The 20583-nt window shown below is 38.5% G+C and overlaps 1 protein-coding gene across 1 annotated transcript in view; it reads left to right on the forward strand.

Annotated features, from left to right (window-relative positions):
• LOC306909085 (uncharacterized protein) overlaps nucleotides 1-20583 on the forward strand; it is a 78333-nt gene that overhangs the window by 49165 nt on the left and 8585 nt on the right. Inside the window, exon 13 of the mRNA XM_079482462.1 lies at nucleotides 6554-6596. Within this exon, the coding sequence (XP_079338588.1) occupies nucleotides 6554-6596 (43 nt within the window). The remainder of the gene's footprint in view (nucleotides 1-6553; nucleotides 6597-20583) is intronic.

Below are 20583 nucleotides of genomic sequence, written 5' to 3' on the forward strand. Positions count from 1 at the left end.
ATTATAATGAGCTCCCGTCGCCTTCGAGTGTAAATAGAAGGAGATGATGGAGGGTGAACAGCCTGATTAGACATGTCAGTCAGCATAGAGGTGCTTTGAGTTTTCCAGAGTATTCCCCCACCATCCATTTTCAGGTTTTCAGTCCAGTACACACACCTCGAAGGATGCGCCGAGCTCACAAGATTGACTAAGCAGCACTTAAGCAGGTGAGGACCCTGTAAATAAGCCTTTCCCCTCAGAAATGATCTCCCTCGTTTGAGCTCTGTGCGGATGGATCCTGCAGTCTCCCCTTTACGGATTTATATCTGCTTGGTTTTTTGGACTAATCTGCTCTGAAGATATGGGAATAAGGAGAATAAAGGAATAATTGTGTTTGACCATTTAGAGATGAATGTACGGTTCAACTCGCACATCTTTCGACGTATTCTGATAGGAGATTCATTAAGATGCATCTTAATTCAGTCAAATATTTTCAAATGTTGTGAACTTCTATCTTGCAGTTTTACTAAGATTTTGTAAGTGCTCTTTATGATTTGCTTTGAGAGCTGGAATTCTAACTATTAGGTTACCATTGGTAGGCTATAGGTGATACTGTATCAGACATAATTTAGAAAACGCCACGTCAAGAGGAAAATTGCAGGTTTGCTCTAAACACGGCCGCTACTTGATTTTTTTATTTTCACACGAGATATATTTCCTTTCTATTCGCACTGAAACACATTTTCACGTCACTGTTTTGACAGTTATTTAATTTGGCTGTCTGCACACCCCTGCTTTGTGAATATGTGAATGTTTCCTTAATGACGACAGGCTTCGTCTGTAGTTATGTGAGGAGACGTGCCTAAAGTCCGGGTGAGAGATGCGCAGAGCAACAGTGCGTCCCGGAGCACGGTAGAGGTACTGCAGAAGTGCCTCAACACAACGTTTCTAACGAAATCAAAAATAACATCCACTTAACCGTACACAAATGTGAGCAAGGTCATAAAGTATTGCTAGCTTGTAAGTATGTTTTTATGTTGCATTACGTATGGAATAAGAAACGTGTGAGTGTTCATACAAACTAACTAGCAATTACACACAGATCAATATGTGTCTGCTTGTTAATGGGTTTCATTTACGAGTTTATCTCAGCATTAACTCTCATTCATCATAGTGCATAACTGTCTTTCTTCAGCATGGATCTATCGCCATCTCTTGACTTTTTCTCTCATTCATAGTCGGCACTAATCTGTCTAGAGAGGCTCTCCAAATTGTAGTGGTACAGTTCGTATTCTCATCATTTGCTTTACATTCAATACACAGTTTTATTGAGCCTTTTCGTCCCTGGGTTTAAGGACTGGTGGTCACCTTATTCAAGTGTCGTCAAAGTTTCGCCTGCACCACGGAAATCTGCCAAAGGTTTGGAGACTATGCACCTGGGTGCGAGGACACAAGGGATTGGATAAAAAATGCGGGGCATCCATTTTTCTCTCAAAGACAGTTTTTTTTTAAGTTATGGCCGGCCTTTGAGCGTTGTGCTTGATCTTTTGGCTACAGGAAGATAGATTCCGGGGAGAAAGAGAGAAATAATTAACGGGAAAAGAAAATCATTTGCGACAGAGTCACATTACGGGTCCTTCTTGAGCTTGAGTTAAATATTTTAAAGGCCTGACTTGCTCTCAGCCGGCTCCATTATTGAGACACAAGTATACTTAAGGATGCACAGGCATTAACCTACAGAAAGAGGGTCAGTCTGCATTGAACATTGACTTTAAAAGGCCGTCCGTTTGATAACCTCTGAATTCATCGATTATATACAACTGATGGGATTCAAGCACTGACTTAGGGCTTTGCATTTTCAATTCAATTAAAGCTCTATAGTGGAGCTACTCGATATTCCTTCTGCACGGGCAATTATATTGTCAGTCTTACGATTGATTTGTCTACAGTAGTTAAGGCTTTCTTTTTATGACTGGAGCAGATGTATTTTATATAATTATTTATTCATTTTGGACTGTATTTGATAATGCCATTGTTTCTATTGATCGGCTGTCTTTATTTTGGTTTGTGTACTATATGTGCTTGTGTACGTTATGTAAGGTGCCATGTAACTAATATTTTTTTATTTGTATTTTTTAGAAGTAAGCTTGATTTACTTAGTCGCTAGCGAATAAGAGTTGTGCACACAACCGCTTCTCAGTGGATGGGAAATAAAAATATATGTATTATTTTTATAAAAATGATAACATTTATTAAAAAGAGTGAGAATCGGATTGGATCCAAATTTATTTAATGAGCACATCACAAATCCTACTTGTTAGAGTATCTCACAGAAGCAGATACACCCTCACATTTTTATATCTTTTCATGTGACAACCACGAAAAAATGACACTTTGCTACAATGTAAAGTAGTGAGTGTACAGCTAGTATAACCGAGTACATTTGCCATCCCCTCAAAATAACTCAAACCAGCCATTAATGTTTAAGCTGCTGGCAACAAAAGTGAGTACACCCCTAAGTGAAAATGTCCAAATTGGGCCCAAAGTGTCAATATTTTGTTTGGCCAACATTATTTTCCAGCACTGCCGTAACCATCTTGGGCATGGAGTTCACCAGAGCGTCAGAGGTTGCCACTGGAGTCCTCCAGTTCTCCATGGCGACATCACAGAGCTGGTGGAAGTTAGAGACCTTGCACTCCTCCACCTTCTGTTTGAGGATGCCCCACAGATGCTCAATAAGGTTTAGGTCCATGACCTTTACCCTCAGTTTCTTTACTTCCCTCAATGAACTGTAGCTTCCCAGTGCCGGAAGCACTCATGCAGCCCCAGACCATGACACTCCCACCAGCATGCTTGACTTTAGCCAAGACACACTTGTCTATGTACAACGCTTGACAACATCTGAACCCAATAAGTTTATCTTTGTCTCATGAGACCACAGGACATGGTTCCAGTAATCCACGTCCTTAGTCTGCTTGTCTTCAGCAAACTGTTTGCAGGCTTTCTTGTGGATAATCTTTAGATTTCCTTCTGCGACGACAACCATGCAGACCAATTTGATGCAGTGTGCTGTGTATGGTCTGAGCGCTGACAGGCTGACCCCCCCACCCCTTCAACCTCTGCAGCAATGCTGGCAGCACTCATACGTATATTTCCCAAAGACAACCTCTAAATATGATTGTGAGCACATGCTCTCAACTTCTTTGGTCGACCATGGCGAGGCTTGTTCTGAGTGGAACCGGTCCTGTTAAACCGCTTTATGGTCTTGGCCACCGTGCTACAGCTCAGTTTCAGGGTCTTGGCAGTCTTCTCATAGCCTAGGCAATCTTTATGTAGAGCAACAATTCTTTTTTTCAAAACCTGAATGCCACGAGGTGCCATGTTGAATTTTCACTGACCGGTATGAGAGAGTTAGAGCGATAACACCAAATTTAACAAACCTGCTCTCCATTCACACCTGAGACCTTGTAACACTAACGAATCACATGACACCGGGGAGGGAAAAAGGCTAATTGGGCCCAATTTGGACATTTTCACTTAGGGGTGTACTCACTTTTGTTGCCAGCGGCTTATACATTAATGGCTGTGTGTTGAGTTATTCTGAGGGGACAGCAAATGTACACGGTTATACAAGCTGTACACGCACTACTTTACATTGCAGCAAAGTGTTATTTCTTTAGTGTTGCCACATGAAAGATATAATAAAATATTTACCAAAATGTAAGGGGTGTACTCACTTCTGTGAGATACTGTAACTGTGTTGACCGTTCGTTAATCAAGTGTGTTTTTCTCCTACATTTAAATCATTAATAAAATTTCAAAAAGTCATTTTGTCTTTCAACCCTCCATCATAACCGACAGAAGAGGTAGTTAGTAGGCATGACGGCTCTTTCCAAATTAAAGTCGACCTGCGCCATGCCACCTTTAAGAGCAGAAGTTAAAGACAGAGCGCAATGAAGATGTTTTAGGAGATGTATTAGGTATTAGGAGAGCTTGGGGTTCTATATTGGTTGATTTGTATTGTCCCTTTATAAAATAATATTAAACACAACCCAGAAAACCAACAGCAGTAAGTCAGAAGTGCCTCTCTTTGCTGGCCAGAAGCAAAAGCAAAGCATTTGCCAGAATGATATTTGCCAATGAAGAACTAAATATTGTATTTAGCTATGCAGTTTCAATGGTCAAATCTCTTCGGTTTGCTTTCACATACAACCTCTGGAATGATTTAAAACTGGCCAGATATGAAGTGATGCTGCCTGCTTTCTCTTCCCAAAAGCGGATTAATTCCTCTGAAACGTAGCACTTTAGCTATAAAGCCAAACAGAAAAAAGACAAAACATTATTTGCAAAACATTACAACAGCGAATGAGGATTGAATGGAGAATCAGTACACGCATTCTCAAAGGGGGTGAGTGTTTGAAAGATGGGAGGTACATTTTTACCCTCTAGACCAAACCTATAGAAAGGTTTTCTGGATGCTTGTAGCTGAATCACTCCAAATGCAACAACCTTTTGGCCTTACCCTTAGGCTTTTGACCACTTAACTAGAATGTTCTTCAACATGACTGGTGTAATAAAATAACTGGAGTGTGATAAAGACAGAGGAAATCGCTGTTGCATAGTAACACACAATAGTGCATTTTTTATTATGTCTCTTTGTTATAGGTCATGGCTTTCTTAAGATAGATTCTTGTAAGAATTTGTCTTGTGTGCACTTCTGTATATATCTTCAGCAGTAGTAATATTGGAGAAAATACAGTATGAAGTATGCATAGGATGGAGATTTTCAGCACTTGTGCCCACATGACATACTACTCGGATCAAAATTTGCATTATATGCTCAGAGTTCATTTGCTAGGTTACTATTTCCCACAACACCATCTGTTCGTCTTTAAACCACTTCAGCTAGGAAGATATGTAGATCCACTGACGTGTCCGGTAGAACTGCATGTGTTGGATTAATTATTATGAGTATAATATATAGTACTATATATAGATATATAAGTGCTGTGAACTTCTTAGAAAATATTGGGATGTACACTTGCTGAATGCTGGTTGGTACTGTATTTTAATTTAAACAACAAAAACCTGAGATTATATTGATATATATTTTATTTGTCACGTACATAACCATATACAGTATGAAATATACGGAAATGGGTAACACTATAATAATAATGTTTGTTAATATTAGTAAATGCATTAACTAACATGAACTAACAATGAGCAATATAGTGTTTCAGCACGTATATGTTAGTTAATGTCAATACAATTATTCATGTTTGTTCATGAGCCACGGGACTACATATATATACATGTTTATATAACATTCATCACCAAAAAGCAGTGAACAAACAAGCACAGGGGAACTTCGTCATCGCAGTGCTCTCTCTCTCTTGTTGACGTGTGTGCATGCTCTTTCATCTTGCTCAACCAGGTTGACACGTGGGCATGCTTTTCCGGGAGAATTGTCCAATAAGGGACTAAGAAGAGTTGTTACGAAACAGGTTTTCATGTTCGAAAAAACTTTCTGAAACCTACAGTATATGGACTTTGGAGGGAGTGTATCGAGCACAGAAATAACTCTTTTTTTGACAAGTTGGCCGTGTCAAGCATGAGGATCCAGCATGTTTAACATTGTAAATATGTCAGAATGCATGAAACACTGTGGCACCTCCTATTAAACTAATGTTAACAAGGTTTGATTTTAAATAATGTATCAGTACTCTCTAAAATATGAGTGGGTTTTTTTCAAACCAGCTTTGGGTCAAAAAGGGACAAACCCATGCGTTGGGTTAAATTGGCCTAGCAAATGGTTTAATTTGGACGGATATTTGACCCGACCAAAAAGCATTTACAACTTGAGATTAACAAATACTGTATTATGGCCTAGTTGCACAAGATGGCGCTGGTGAGCTTTTGCGACGCAAAAGTCGTATAACACTATCGAGTTGTTTTGGCTTAACCAAGTGCTCAGCATTATTTATAATTTTTTTCCTAAAAAACACCCATATTTGCTGCCAAAAGTACTCCTTTTCCCATACAGCTCACCGACACCATTTCGTGCAACTAGCGAATTCTTCTTTGTTAGTTCTTGTTAGCTAGTGCATTACCTTATTTTTACAAATACTACCTTATTGTAAAGTGTTACTGGGAAATACTTTGTAGTTTGTACATCACTCATCCCATGCAATAAAATGAGGTACGCATTAAAGGTAACAATAAAAGTAGTGAGAATTATGGAAAACAGAACATTATGATTAAGGGAGTTGGTACAACCTGAAGAGTTACGTACAGTGAAGGAGACCTGTCAAGGGGAACCTGTACAAGCCTGTACAAACGTTCAAAACCTGTACAAATGTCTTTGTTCTGCTGAACAGAAAGGAAGATATGTGGAAGAATGAGTAGTATAGATTTCCTCTCCATTGACTCCCATAGTATTTATTTTCCCTGCTATGGCAGTGAATAGATTTCATCCACATTGACTCCCATAGTATTTATTTTTGCCTTTAAGCCCATTATTAAACAAATTTAAAATGTTTTTTAATCTTTATATATTCCTTCATCTTTGCAGGTCAGAGAAGGCAGGGGAGATAGCGACGATACCTCTGACCAAGGTAAATATCATCCTGCTGCACTTGTGATGTCAATTGTCTCTCAGATCTCAATGTACAGACCCAGTAATCCTTTAAGATTCTTGGCTGGAGGATGAAAATGTCTGCAGTGCTCTGCATGTATACAGGACAAGAGCGAGTAAATATTAAGATCCTGTTGCTGAATTTAGCCTATTGAGTGATATAATGTACTGTTAAGTGCTTTTTGACTTTGAACGTTGAGTGTTTTGCAAAGAATTCAGAAGCTGATATATGATTCAAAGCGCTGTAATCAGAGGCTTTGATCTCGATAGGCCTGTGAAGAGTCTATATCTAAATCACAGGTCATTACTGCCGTCTCCACGCTGTTGACTGCGTGATCTCTTAAATCTGCATTTATTTCTCAGGGGGTTTTAAGGAAATAATACCCATGACCCGAGAATATTTCCAAAGTCATCGCTGACCTATCATCATGTTGATCACTGATTGTAAATGCTGTTTTTGAAGGAATCCAGTTCTCGAGCTCATATGGGGTTCTTCGGGTGTTAAATAACACCACGTAGGAGAATTTTCATTTTTGTGTGAATGTGTCATCACTTAAAAAGCTTCAAGACATTTTTAGATTGTTTATTATTGCCATCTACATGTGAAATCTTTGAAACATGACAACAAACCTAAAGCCATTATAAATATATAACACAACATATATGATTGAAACCAACACGCACCCTTAAAAACAAAAGCTTAAAGGCAAGATGCTTTTTAAGAATGTGGGCGACTAATAAGACAAGACCTTGCTTTAGCAGAATCCCCTCTCAAGTGAACTCTGTTTGGCAATAGTGTAGCAACTGAAGTGTAAAAATCACTCCGCTGTGTCTCATGCCTATGGCTGCTACTCTGGAAATGAGCTTAGAGGCAGGAGACGATGTGAATCACAATAATGAATAATGCATGACTAAATACTTTCAAGCACGCTCTTGTATCTTGGCGCTCCTCTCGGTTTGCTTGAGTCTTACCAACCTTGTAATGATGCTAAATATTTCCATTCCAATCCGTTAGCACACAAAGACCCCAGCCTCGACTTGGGACGTTCACTCAAAGCGCTTCCCTTCTGGGGATTGTGGGTAATTTGCATCGGTGTAGAAACCAAAGATCCCAGCCAATTGCGCTATCCGTGTCTTTGCCACGGTGTATTCTCTCACCTGTCTGGCATGTTATCGTTTTCCGACTTTCTTCGTGACGCTTAAGTGTTGCATCCTAATTAGACTGGCTGCTGTACAACTCAGTCTTGACCTTACATTCACTCATTGTAAAAATCAAATGAACGAAACGGAATCAATTTATCGTCAGCTGCATTCCCATTCACATTACAAGCGACTTTGTCAAAGCAAGTTGCCAGGGGTTGGCGGTTAGGTCAAAGTGGGCGTTCCCACTACTGGTGACACTCACTGAAGGAGTTGAGCTGAGAGGAGAAGAATCACGTATACATGATCTTGTATCTCACACACTCTGAGGAAGGCCGGAAGCCAACATGCAGTAGTGTGCAGAATTTTAGCTGTTTTTGTGATTAGCCATGATGTTTTTTTACGATTTTTGTACTTGAAGAATTGCCATGGTTTCTCTTTTGTAGTATAAGTTTGAGACCTGACCAGAGAGCACCTGCTGGGATTACTTTACAAGGTCCTTCAAGCAAGTAGCGCTCCATGATTTTTCTGCTTTGAATCAGGAGAATCTTCTCTCCTATTGGCGGTCAATCCCAAAAGTCACTCCTCATTTGCATGAAGTTAAACATTTCTCACCTTTGCATAAGCCCTTCCTAAGGGGCGATGTACCAAGTCAGGAGGTTCATCTCCTTATAGTGAACATTGCTCTTTTAATGCTGAACACACAGACGTTCGATGACGTCCTTGCTTTTCCTGTGACATTTGCAACACAGAACTTTGATGCTCCATCTAACAGAGATTTGCTGGATTACAAAGAGCCTGAGTGAGGAAACTCCCAGCTCTATTTGCTATGAAAATGTACAAGATCTAATGTGGCTGTTTATGGATAACTTCTGTATCACCTCCTGCTTTTATTAGCATATACATTTCAGAAAAAGCTCATAACAAAGAGTCTTTGTGTTTTTATAATGCAGGCACCTATCCATAAATCGTGAGCATTATATATAACGGTTAGGAATATATACAGCCGTGAAAAAAAATGAAGAGACCATTTCAAAGACCATTTTCAGTTTTTCTGAATTAACTATTTGTAGATTTGTGTTTAGGCCAAATGAATACATTTGTTTTATTCTGTAAACCCAAATTTCAAACACATTTTTTCCTATTTGCAGAAAATAAAATCTGGAGGAACAGGTCAATATAACAGAAAAGATGCTCTGTGTTTTTTCAGATCTCAAAAACAAGTTCAGATTCACTTTTAAGAAATACAGTCAAATTTCTACATTCTAAATTCTAAAATATGTTTTTATTTGATGACCTGGATTTTCTCCACAGTTTTCATGTCTTGTCATGCTGTCAGTCTTTCACATTGCTGTTGGACGACTTTGTCACTCCTGGTGTTTGATTGGTTTTGTTTTGTTGACACTGGACTGGAATGCCCATAAAATATCTAGAAATTATGATTTAAAGAAAATTTGGAATGGTCTCTCAATTTTCTTTATGGTTCCATAGACTCACCTGTTCAAAACTTTAAAAAGTCCTTAAAAAGTAACTCTCATTTCTCTTCTTTCATTGAGTTTTCCTTTTCTCTTTTTCATAAAGAAAGGGCCACTTAAAGCTTTAGAGCAGCATAAGGAAAAGTAAATAGCAACAATTTTTAATTGAGTAAAATATTATTATTAGTTTAACAATGATAAATAACTGCATACAGTTGTGGTCAAAAATGTACTCGCAGTGCAGAATCTGGAAATGTTATAGAATTAAGAAAAAAAATTGTTTTGTACTTTTTATTTCCTTTCACTGTGTTATATGTTGTCTCAGTTTCTAAAATTAAAGTAATATTCAAGAAAAACAATTGTTCAGGTAAAATCTTAAAGTATGAAGAGTCAAGTGTTTGTAAACTTTTAAAACTTTTGTGCCAACTTGTTTAGGGCGGTACTAAATTAAATACACACCTAAAAGAAATCCTTATTTCTCTAACATATTGTGAACTTTTGACCAGTATTCATTTTCTAAAGCAGATCTGGGTCATGCTTTTAGGTTACAGGCAACTGCACAAGCATTGTTTCGGTTGATACAGGGTATTGGCTAGTTGCAAGAAGCCGCCATACTCGATTTCTGATCAGCGAGTCTGTGCTGGCTTATTTCCGGTCGTATTACACTGTATCGTGTTACGATACCGACAAATATGGGTGTTTTTTACATAGAAATAAGATGAGTGATATAAGAGAAAAAACTCTATACATTATTGAGTACCTTGTAAAGCCAACACAACTCGAAATAACAGAAAAAAATTCTTGTATTTTACATTTACATTTAGTGCTTTTGTCCAAAGCGACTTACAGATGGGGTAGACAATGGAACCAATTGGAACAACATAAGGACATCAAAAAGCATAAGTGCAATAAAAAAAGCTGGTCTCATAAAGCCTACCACAGTAAACAGAGCTAAGATAGAAGTTTTTTTGTTTTTTGAAAGAGTAAAAAAGAGATAGAAGTCAGAACTGATCAGTGGTAAGAGCATTGCGTTAACAATGCAAAGTTGTGGGTTTGATCCCAGGGGATTGCAGATACCTATGTATAAATGTATTGGATAATGCAATGTAAGTTGCTTTGGATAAAAGCGTCTGCCAAATGCCTTAATGTAAATCTTGTAGCAGATCGGCATAAAGGGCACCGATCCAGAGAAGGTACGTGAGAGAGATTTTGTAACTTTTTGGTATGGCACCACAAGACATCGTTCGTTTGCAGAGCGTAGGGATCTGGCGGGTACATACGTCTGCATTAGGGAGTGAAGATAAGGGGATGTCGAACCAGTGGTGGTCTTGTAGGCCAGGAGCGGAGTCTTGAATTTGATGCGAGCCACAACAGGGAGCCAAAGTAACTTAATGAAGAGAGGAGTGACGTGTGCTCTCTTCTGGTTCATTGAAGACCACCCTTGCCGCTGCATTTTGGATCATCTGTAGAGGTTTGGTTGTGATAACTAGAAGTCCAGCCGGTAGCGCATTGCAGTAGTCCAGTCTGGATATAACAAGCGCCTGGACAAGGACTTGCATAGCTTGCTCTGATAGGAAAGGTTTAATTTTTCTAATATTGTAGAGGTTGAATCTACAGAAAGAGTGGTGCTGGCAACCTGGTCTGTGAAGTTAAGCTGATCATCGATCACCACTCCCAGGTTTCTGGCCTTTCTGGAAGATGTGATGGTTAATGATCCCAATTAAATAGAGAAGTTGTGATGAGTCTTTGTTTTAGCTGGGATTACAAGCAGTTCTGTTTTTGCAAAGTTCAGCTGCCGGTGAACGTCCTTCATCCAGAACGAGATGTCGGCTAGGCATGCTGAAATGTGTGCAGAAACAGTCGGATCGTCAGGCTGAAATGACAGGTGGAGTTGTGTATCATCCGCAAAACAGGGATAGGAAAAGTCATGATTCCGAATGACAGATTTTAGGGATGTCATGTATACAGAAAATAGCAATGGACCAAGCACTGTGTCGAGATGTCCTCTCCAGGATACTCTAAATGACCTACCTGAGAGGTAAGCCCTGAACCGTTGTAGGACCATTCCAGAGACAGAAGGATGTGGTGGTTAACGGTGGCAGATAGATCCAGTAGGATAAGAACAGATGAGTTAGAGACGACTCTTTCCAGTCTCAAGGCTTCAATGAGCAGCACAGTCTCAGTGGAATAACCGCTCTTGAAACCCAACTGGTTGCTGTCCAGGAGGTTGTTCTGGGTGAGAAAGGATGAGAGCTGGTTACATACAACACGATCAAGAGTTTTAGCAATGAGACGAGGGGAGATACCGGTCTGTAGTTTTCTAACAGTGCAGGATTAAGAGTGGGTTTCTTCAGTAGTGGGGTAATATGGGCCTCTTTGACGACTGTGGAAAATTTACCAGTGGTGAGAGACAAGTTGATAATGTGGATCAGAGCAGGAACAACCGATGGATAGATTGCCCGGAGGAGATGAGTGGGGATGGGATCTATCGGGCAGGCAGTCGGGTGGATAGAAGAAATGACCTTGGAAACATTGTCTTCAGATTGGAGAGAGAAAGAGGGGAGCGAGTGTTTCACAAATTCGCCCTCGCCGATAAACAGCTCCTTGTTGGGATAGATGGTAAAGCCTGGGAATGCAGGTTATGCGTATTTGGCGTGTTGTACAGGGAGTGGGCTCCGAGCTCGTCGGATCTATCCGAACCCGGAGCACGCTACCCTGCTCAGAGCAAGTGCTCCGGGCTCGGAACCGGCTCGAGCCCAGAACACACACACCCCCCGAGGGTGCTGCGGGACTTGGAGAAAATGAGAGGAGCTGGGGTGGAGGAGGGATGCTTATCTGGCAAGATGCAACAGGTAAGATTGTTTGTCTATTTATGATAGAGCTTGCTGGAGCTGATAGGGTAGATACGGTGATTGCTGATGGTGAACCAGCCTAGATAATTAAGTAAAGATTAGCGTGCTCGGCTGATAGGTGATTGCTGCTGATGAAACATCGGGCTGATTTATATGCTTAGGTTCCTCCCTAACTTTGTTAATAAAACATTATGTGTGGGGGTTTGGGCGCGGTCAAGAGGGCACGCCCAAATCCCTGTTTAATCTATAGTCCATGCTCATGTGGATAACAAAAATCTGTATACATGTATACATAAGCCAGCAGATATGATTTAGTTTTGATAGTTGGGGTACTAAGCATTTAAAATATTTATTATAAGCATTTATTTCCTCTTTCGATGTGAAACCGCTACGCTCTCCACACCGGGAGCAATCCCCGCCTGACTGCACAATGAATGGAATACAAACGGCACCTGATCATGACTGTATCAAATACTCTTTCACAGTAAGTACGACAAGAACACAACCCAACTGATCCCTCACCTGTAAGTGATGCTGGTGCTGTCTGATAATGAGTTTCACTCTTGCCCACAACACAAAAGTATTCCATCCGTCTGACTTTTATCAGAACTTGTAACATAACTTTATGATGTCAGAACAAAGACATAAAATGTATCTACTAGCAGTGTGAGCAGTGAATACGAATTGATTGTTGTTTTGCTTAAAGAAGATGATGTGGGGAGAAACGTGGGGAGTTGCACAGACTGTATAAAACATCATCATCCTTTTTTGCTGTGATATCAATTTGTGTAGGCTTAACAAGGTACTCCGAAATGTAAAGAGGATTTTCTATCATATCACTGATGTGTCTATGGCGGCTTCGTGCAACTAGCCCATTCTGTCTGATTCTTTGCAAGATGGTTGTTTCGTGGTGCAAGTAAGAATATCCGAGTCTCTATGATAGCCTTGTTTGAAAGACATTGCTTGCCCCTCTTTCAGTGTATGGGATTTTTGTCCACATGTTTTCAGCAATGTTATAAATTTCCTTTTAAAGAAAGTAAAGAACAGACAGAAATGTAAACGTAATTGTACATGATCTATCTGCCACACAAATACATGTCACCCAGCCAGAAGAGAGACAGGTAAAGAAAGGAAACGAGATTTTAAAGCAGGAGTGATTGACACGCCCAGTGTGAGGTACTTCCCCTGTGACATCCGTGTGCTATGTTGAGTCTAGAATTAGAATGCCTTTAATCCCTCTCAAGCAGTGTATTTACTATACACCATAGAGTGTTTGAGTGTGTGAGCTGCTACAGATCCAGCCCTGCTGGGGGAAATTGTTAGTATACTTGCTAGCTACTGACGTGATTGACAGTTGTTTCTCTCTGGCCCCAGTGGGAACAAAAGAGACGTCTGCTTACCTGCACACCACCTCCAGCACCCCAGCAGTGTTGCTAAATGCAAATGATGGTAGTGTTGCCTTTCGATAAATCGTACAGATGTTGATACAGTAGATGTTGTGGCCATGTTACTGCATATGAATATCGGAGTGTCTATTTACAATGAGTACAAATAGCACGCCTTGTTCGCAGAGAGTATTTGCACTAGCTCCGCCCACCAATATATGATTGGAGTAGAGAAAGTATAAGAATGACTCGAGTGGCGTAAGGTGTAAAGTCTTTATAGCTTTGGCACTGGAGACAGGGGTTCTAATCCACCTCTTGCTGAAAATGCAATTTGACCATTTCTATAAGATTATAGATCATAAAGGTATTTGTGTTCAATTTAAAATTAATTTATATTCATATATAAAATTCATATTTATTATAGTTTAGGTTTAGGGTAAGGTTAGGGGTGGGTGTCAGGCTTTCATATTTCAATAAGTTACCATCGTTTTGATAATTTTTATTAATATAATGATTTACACTCTTTTATTATTGTTTTTATTTTATTTTATTTAAACCAGGAGATGTCCCATTGAGATAATAAAATCTCTTTTACAAGGGAGCCCTGGGGCAACAATTACACAAGTTACACAGAATCACAGAAACAAAACCGATTTACAATAGATGTAAAATGATTTAAAATAGCAATAAAGGGATCATTTAAAACATGTGCATTGTTCAAATTTAGATTGCTTAAGTAATTGTTTAAAATGTTCAGTTGGAATAAAAACATACAGATTCAAAACTTTTTGGAGCACATTCCAACACCAAGGAGCAGCATGACTAAAAGCAGTCTTACCAAATTCAGTTGTTACACGTGGGATATTTAAAGCCAGAACGTTAACAGAGCGGAGATTACAAATGGGATGATTCCTGGTCAACAAACTTGTAAAATATCTGGGAAAATGACCATTAATAGCTTTATAAATAAAAATGTGCCAGTGGAACCATCTACGCAGACCTAAAGAGTGTAATGCACAAAAATAATGAGGTGCAAATAGTAACGTTATCTGCCACTATTAATAAGTACCAATCCCGTTTAACTTAATAAAAAACAGCTTTTTTTCGGTTACCCTTAGTGCAAATAGCTGCTGCTATGAATATAATAAATTATGAAGAATCTTAAAGAATTTGTTTTCATTTGAATACAGTCTACCAGCTATTTATCATATTGCTACTGTCCTTCTGAAAATGTTATCTCCTTTTTTTTGCTATAAATCCTAATTATTATTTCCACTTTATGTTCGTCGCTGGGTTTTGCGAATATATCTAACCAATAAAAAGTATTTAAAAGTACTTGTGAAATTTGACAACATAGCATTTAATCATTTAATCACAGTATTTAAGTTCAGTGTTTGTTTCCGTATTTTCTGAAAAGCAGTAACTTTGGACATCTGAGGTTTTGGAAAGACAGCGACGATGTAGAATACCAGAATCATGAATTTAAAGTTTTTTTGAGTAGAGAACATACTCAATTTCATCGTTTTTAAAGGCTAAACCGCTGAGAAATAAACAATTCTCCAATGGCAGCACTCATTGAGGAGGTGGTGGTGTGGGTGGTTACCTGAAATGCACCGCCGATATTCAGATCATATTTCTCACTTTAAATGGTGTTGTGTGTTCTGAATGATGAAGTGAGTCAGAAACAGATGACTGTGGCACATTTCATCTGAGGTCAGAATAACATTTAAGAGCAGGATCTGCCGTTACAAAAACACACACAGTTATCTCACACAGCAGATTTAAAGAACACGATGTTCTACCAGGTCATGAATTTATCTAATGCATCAGTCTTTTGTAATGGACCATGAATTCAAATTTTCTTTAACCTACAGTTAAGTCTTGATGTGTTATGTTTTTCCCATAGTTCTCTTAAGAGGAAAAATGCAATGGCATTTGTCTACATGGATTTGTGCCACAAGTGAAAAGCTATGGGGCACCATTTTGAATCAATTACGTATCCAAGCGCTCTGTCAATGAGGATTTTACCCCTTTATTTTCCCAAATGAAAATCCTGATCCCTCTAGAAGTCAACTGGTTTAAACATTTAATTATTCTTATCAAGCTAAAAAAAATCTTTCAAGCTTTAACCAGACTCAATATCAATAGTGATCACCCTGTGATGGCTCTGTTGTTTTTAGTCTGAGAAACCGGTGCTGATAAACATCGCTTAAATAATAAATTCATAATATCATACACTTTAATCAGTAAAACACTAAATATTTTTACCCAGAAAGCATTCGGTGGGAGTCATGCAGCGTTTAAAGATATTAAGTAACATTCATTTTGTACCAACATACTATAACATTCATACATTTTTAATTGATCATTCCAGTGCATATTTTAGAGTGAATAACATATTATTTCACCCGCCGACAGTTATTTTTCCTCATCCGTTCTGTTCGGCACTATTATTCAGCCAGTGGAGACTGATGGAAAGCATGTGTCTGCCAATCAAGATGTATTAAGAATTCTCTCTGTATTACTGTGGGTCAATATTTGTCAGAACCGTTTGAGCACAGCTTAAAACAGCTGAGATCCATTCATTATTCAGCTGGAGCATCCAATGCCAAAGTCCAGGGGAACACTGTGGGGAGATGTCAGGTAAAATGAATAGATGTGAGAGACCTGACCTGCTTGCTTTATAATTGGGTTTAAGGTGACAGGGGGAAGAAATATGAATAGACATCGCTAGAGATGAAATATTAGAGGACATCAGCGAGAGGGGCCAGATATCGATATAGTGACACCTTTGGACTAAGAGACTCAGATTCTGAATCTGATAAAGCAAAGAGCTGGGTCAACACCAAACAGCAAAGAAAATGTGAACATTTTGGGAGGATGGATATTATGGAGCGAATCGATGGTGATACTGAACGAATCGGAAAAGAGTTTCTTCCAATGGAAAAGTGGTCTACGATTTAACAGTACTGGTAAAAAATACATTGAGTCTGGCATTAGGCAATTCTCACCGAAATATGGTGAGAAAATGTCAATTTACTTTCAAAATTATTTTTCCATTATTAATGATGTTTCCTGTTTTGGGGTTTGGGAGACTGCTGACATGTCTTCTTTACTTCATAAACATCTTACGTTTAACTTGAATTATGAATTTAACATACACAGTCTATTTGCATTGGTTTGGGATCATTGCAAATGTTAACTTTATAATATTGCAAGTAACCCAGCGTCAGTAACCACATTAGCCGTGATGACTAATATTGTGTTTTTGCACATTATAATATTGTCACTTACTGTGATATTAAACGTGATTACTAATGTCATGTAAATAATAGGTATATTATAATCTCAGAAATAGCTCAGAGAAAGTGAACATGATATTGAGAAGGATTGCTGATGTTGTGTTAATACTATGCAAATTTTAATGCTGCAAATAAACAATTTCGCAGCTTCTGGTTGACATTCCAACACAGTATTACAAAAACAAGACAGATCTGAACAAGACAGATTCATAGTAAGAATCCACAGTGGGGCCAATAATTGTTGGGAAGATTATGGTTTATTTTAGCATCAGTTTTTGGATATGCATTTTTCAATATGCATTCGAGGGACACCTTCAGGGTTTGAGATAACTGTAACAATAATTATACATATATTTGCGTCCACACCAGCAGACGATAAGCAGTAGGCTAACACTGTCACACAAATGGATGTAAAGCTAACCTAAATATGGTTTGTTAAGTGTTTATATTTACTCCGAAATGTGTAATAATGACAATTTTAAAGAGAGAGTAACTTCGGGCAGAGTTTTTCTTCTTTGTGAAAAACAAAAGTAAAAGTTGAAATATTAGTTTAGTACAGAAAAAAACAACATCATCAATAACATGGAATCATCCATCAGTGTTTTTATCTTTACTTGTGTTAAATCCCACAAAAACAGCTGTTGCTTCACGACGTTATTGCTGAAGACGTCTTTCCTTTAAAATGTCACTGCAAATGCTGCTCTCTGAAGACAGAAAGTGACATCACAGGGATGCAAAACGTATCTTGCCAGCTTGCTCGTACATGTAATATGTAACTAATATACAGAATCGATAAGTATTTATTAGGTTGGTTTTAACGCTTGTCACTTTAAAACATCTCGCCTGAAGGTAGACAAAATTCTTATTTCTGAATCAGCTTCTGAATCACTCACAGTTATGTTCTTCAGATTCTTTCATTGAGACTTCACACCATACCAACAGTAAATGACACCAATGATTTTTTCAAGTTCTTAGTCATTTTTTATGTCACATTTTGTTTTGTGAACTGCTAGCACATCCTTGATGTTAAGGCTGCTGAAAAGCACAAGAAATGCAACTTTGAAGTACTCTCCTAAAAGTAAACTTTTGTTCCTTATTCAGATATGAATCTATAAAACAGGTCTTTCAAGGTAAGGGGTGACTCAGCATGGTGTGGTTCAACAGACTTTATGGTAACGAATGCATTAGATTGCTCTTATGAGATGTTACGAGAAATGTCGGGACAGTGGGTTGGCCTGACCCATAATGCCCTTGAGGTTCCGCAATGATATGTGATGTGCTCATTTGCATGCCGGTTAACAGACAGGCTGTGGAAGGCTAATAACAGGTAATGTGGGTGAGTCATTGTTGGGCAGCTCTGAGATTGATGTAATTTGAAGAGCTCGTCTGTCTTGAGCTACACAATATAGGGGAGGATTATGCAGATGGGAGTGCTGAGCCAATGAATCCTCACAGCTGAAGCTATGAGAGGTGGGAAGAGATGGAGGCGCATTTACAGCATAACAAGTAAACTGATGGAGAACAAATAGCGAGCACAACACAATGGCATTAGAATAGAGACGGAGCTGTAACTTGTTTTTCTGCTTGAAAAATGCAAAACAATGGACACGTTTCTAAAAGATGTTGATAGAGCCGGTCAGGGAAAGCTGAAAAGCCTAAATTTCCCCACGGAATATAGTGAAGTACCTTGTGCAAATACACAAGCAGAGAAACTGTTTTCTGTCCTGAAATTGTCAAATAAAGTCCACAATAGAACACAAGTTACATTTTTGCTTCAATTAACAGGAAACCACATAAGAATGGACAAACTATACACTTAACCGAGACTATTTTCAGGGGAAAGTAGTATCTCCTGCTTGGAGATAAATGACGCTAGTGACATCATGCGCTATATAGCATATTCATATTTGCGCTCACTGTATGGATAAGTGATTGGTCCTTTAAAACACTTTTTTGTACGTCACAGCTGATTTCTAAAGAAAATGTGACAAACTGATCAAAATGAAACACATAAACAGAACACGACTTACAGAAATGACATGGACAGTTAAACATAATTATAGTAATGGTAACATAACATTTTAAAGATTATTTTTTAACAGTTTGTAAAGTAGATCTTAAAATTTAGATCTTCATTATACATGAAACATTAAATTCATATTTGTTATTCATATAATAAGAATATATGAGTATTGTTACATTTACATCAGTTATTTAACCGTTTTAATTCTAAATCATTTCTGTATTATTTGTTATGGAATTTACAGAAAATTTATGGACGATTCAATTTTTTATTTATATAGCGCTTTTCACAATGTGCATTGCTCCAAAGCAGCTTTACAGGGGAAAATAAGAAAAAAACACAAAAAAAAGGTCAAGCACAGCACAGTACATGGTTTTTATAGAACAAGCTAGATTATTCTAGTAAATAATATCTAATGTCAACAGTCTCCCGGTGGTTTATTTAGCATATTTGCATTAAGTGAATGCTTGGCTTATATGATGTGTTTGTTTATTCATGATGCAAAACTGTCATTTTAGTCTCAGAAAAATAAACATCTACATCTTAAAAAACTACTTTCAATACTTTCTATTAATCCACTTGCACGCTGCCAAAATTATAATGTCGAAATTACAACATGTTGAGGCGGTTTCCTGTACAAAGACCCTTACAAGCAAACATTACTAGCGTTACATTACATTACAAAACTTATTTTAAGATATTTTAATGCAATGTGTTTTCAGTTAAGACTGAATCTAGCTTTTATTTTATCTGTGACTAGTCTAAAGCCGTAGAACCCTTAACCCTTAAATATACCTCTGAAGTAAGCAAAGTGAAAGGAAATCTATTTAAAATGCTGAAAGTGAATTAAATAGTGTTTGTAGAAGAGAAGCTAAACAGATGGAAAACATGATGCTATAACGCAGTGATGAAACTGTTTACAGTGCTGCAGTGTTTCTCAGTTTAATAGCTGGATTATACAAGAGCAGCTAACAAAATGAAATAGTCCAAAAATCCCAGAGGTGTACAGTTTCTCCTGTGCCACCGATTCTGTATAATTCCGGCCTTTTTGCTTGCGTTGGCACATAATACAGCCTGCCTCAGGGTCACGGAGCGTGCATTCTAGAGGGAAATATACATGTGAATGCTTTGCATTGACCACTTTATATTCCCAGCCAGCAAATAGAGCTCCTTAATTCAGAAGCATCCATTGAAACAGATGATTTTGCCGAACAACATATAACAGCATTAGCAGTAACCCAGACTCTTAATGTAAACATGATAAGTTGGTTGTCAGGAAATATAGTCCCTCTCATTGATCACACTACAAGTACGCAGATTTCGCAGGGTCTTGACATTCCAGGCACTGCCTCAATTATTCAGAGTCCGCTTCAGGCATTTGGGAGACGCAGGGCTGTTTTGCATCAGGTCTGAGATTCTTTGTCGGGCGACTTTCTCCTAGGCGATGATTGAAACGCACTGTAGTTTCACCGCACCTGCTGGAGAGCCCCTGACAGGCTTGCTTGTCTTCTGCCGGTTGTTTTATCTATCCTGTGCTGAACACATGTATGTTTCCACGGTCAAAGCTCAGCCTGGTGAAGTTTTGCAACTTTGCAATTCTTTATAAGGAATAAATCACATAATCCATAAATAATTTATCACTTTCTCAGTGCGAAATAGCCTCCGCTGAAAACGGCAGAGAAACCTGTTCACCTCTTAGCTAAACGTTCACGTCCGAAGTGTAAATTTGTCCAATCACAGTCCACGGCCGTGTTTGAACAAAGGATCAATGCAAAAGATCTTTTGTCTTG

This window comes from Barbatula barbatula, assembly GCF_947034865.1.
Source record: "Barbatula barbatula genome assembly, chromosome: 20".
In the NCBI taxonomy this organism is placed as follows: Eukaryota; Metazoa; Chordata; class Actinopteri; order Cypriniformes; family Nemacheilidae; genus Barbatula; species Barbatula barbatula.